The sequence below is a fragment of the Gavialis gangeticus genome, unplaced genomic scaffold, assembly GCF_001723915.1.
Source record: "Gavialis gangeticus isolate Ggan-Ray unplaced genomic scaffold, GavGan_comp1, whole genome shotgun sequence".
Lineage (NCBI taxonomy): Eukaryota > Metazoa > Chordata > Crocodylia > Gavialidae > Gavialis > Gavialis gangeticus.
Genome location: NW_017728969.1, coordinates 27,492 through 28,311, shown reverse-complemented (window position 1 = coordinate 28,311; position 820 = coordinate 27,492). Strand labels below are relative to the sequence as shown.

The following is an 820-nucleotide window of genomic DNA, read 5'->3' as shown; positions in this document are numbered from 1 at the left end:
GTCCCAGCTGCTGGGATCCCCCTAGCCCCAGCCCTGCTCAGCCTGAGACCCCCCCAAACTCATGTGGCTGCCAGCATAGCATGGAGGCTGGGGGGGGGGGTCGTGCCCGACATAAGGGGGCTGAGCTGAAGATACCCAGAGTCCCCACCCCCACCAGGGGGAAGGGCCAGGCTGCAGGGGGCCTGTGTCCCTAGGGAAGCAAAGGCCACAATCGGGTGCAGCGCGGCGGGGACCTTGGCCCGGTGATGCCACGGGGCCGCATGGAACAGGTGGTGAAAGTGCCTGGTTAATTAGCAGAGTGATAAGGAGGAGGCGGGGCAGGGCAGGGGGGACGGGGGGAACTGGAGCCCTGTGCAAAGGGGCCAGTGAGCAGGGGACACCCTTGAGCCCCCCAGAGCTGCCAGCTACAGCAGCCCCCGTGGGGTCTCACCAGGCCCCAACTTTGCCACCTGTGCCCTGCCATTGCACACATCTGTGGGTTGGGAGGGGGTCCCCAGAGCAGTCTCTGGGGGTGCCCTCCTAAAGCCCTGGTGCCCCCTGCCCTCCCCACTTATCCCTTCTTGCATCATGCAGCCACAATCCACCCCCACTCTCAAAGGGGCGGGGGCAGGTGCTGGACACTGCCCTGACAGGCAGCTGAGCTGGCCAATCACAGTGGGTGGCAGGGCAGGGCTGGGCCCGCCCCCACGGGTGACAGGTGCCAGCACGCAGCAGGGCAGGGAGTCCAGCACTGGGCTCTGTGGGATGTGCAGCTCAGGGCACATGCCCCCTCCAGCCCCATGACAGGGTGTGAGCCTGAGGGGCAGAGTGTGGGCATGGT

General features: G+C 66.7%; 1 protein-coding gene across 1 annotated transcript in view; it reads left to right on the top strand.

Moving 5' to 3' along the window:
• The first annotated feature begins 245 nt into the window (after nucleotides 1–245).
• Nucleotides 246–820, top strand: part of LOC109288919 (inhibin beta C chain-like) — a 2,987-nt gene continuing 2,412 nt past the window's right edge. The window contains exon 1 of the mRNA XM_019504653.1: nucleotides 246–285. Coding sequence (XP_019360198.1) covers nucleotides 246–285 — 40 coding nt within the window. The remainder of the gene's footprint in view (nucleotides 286–820) is intronic.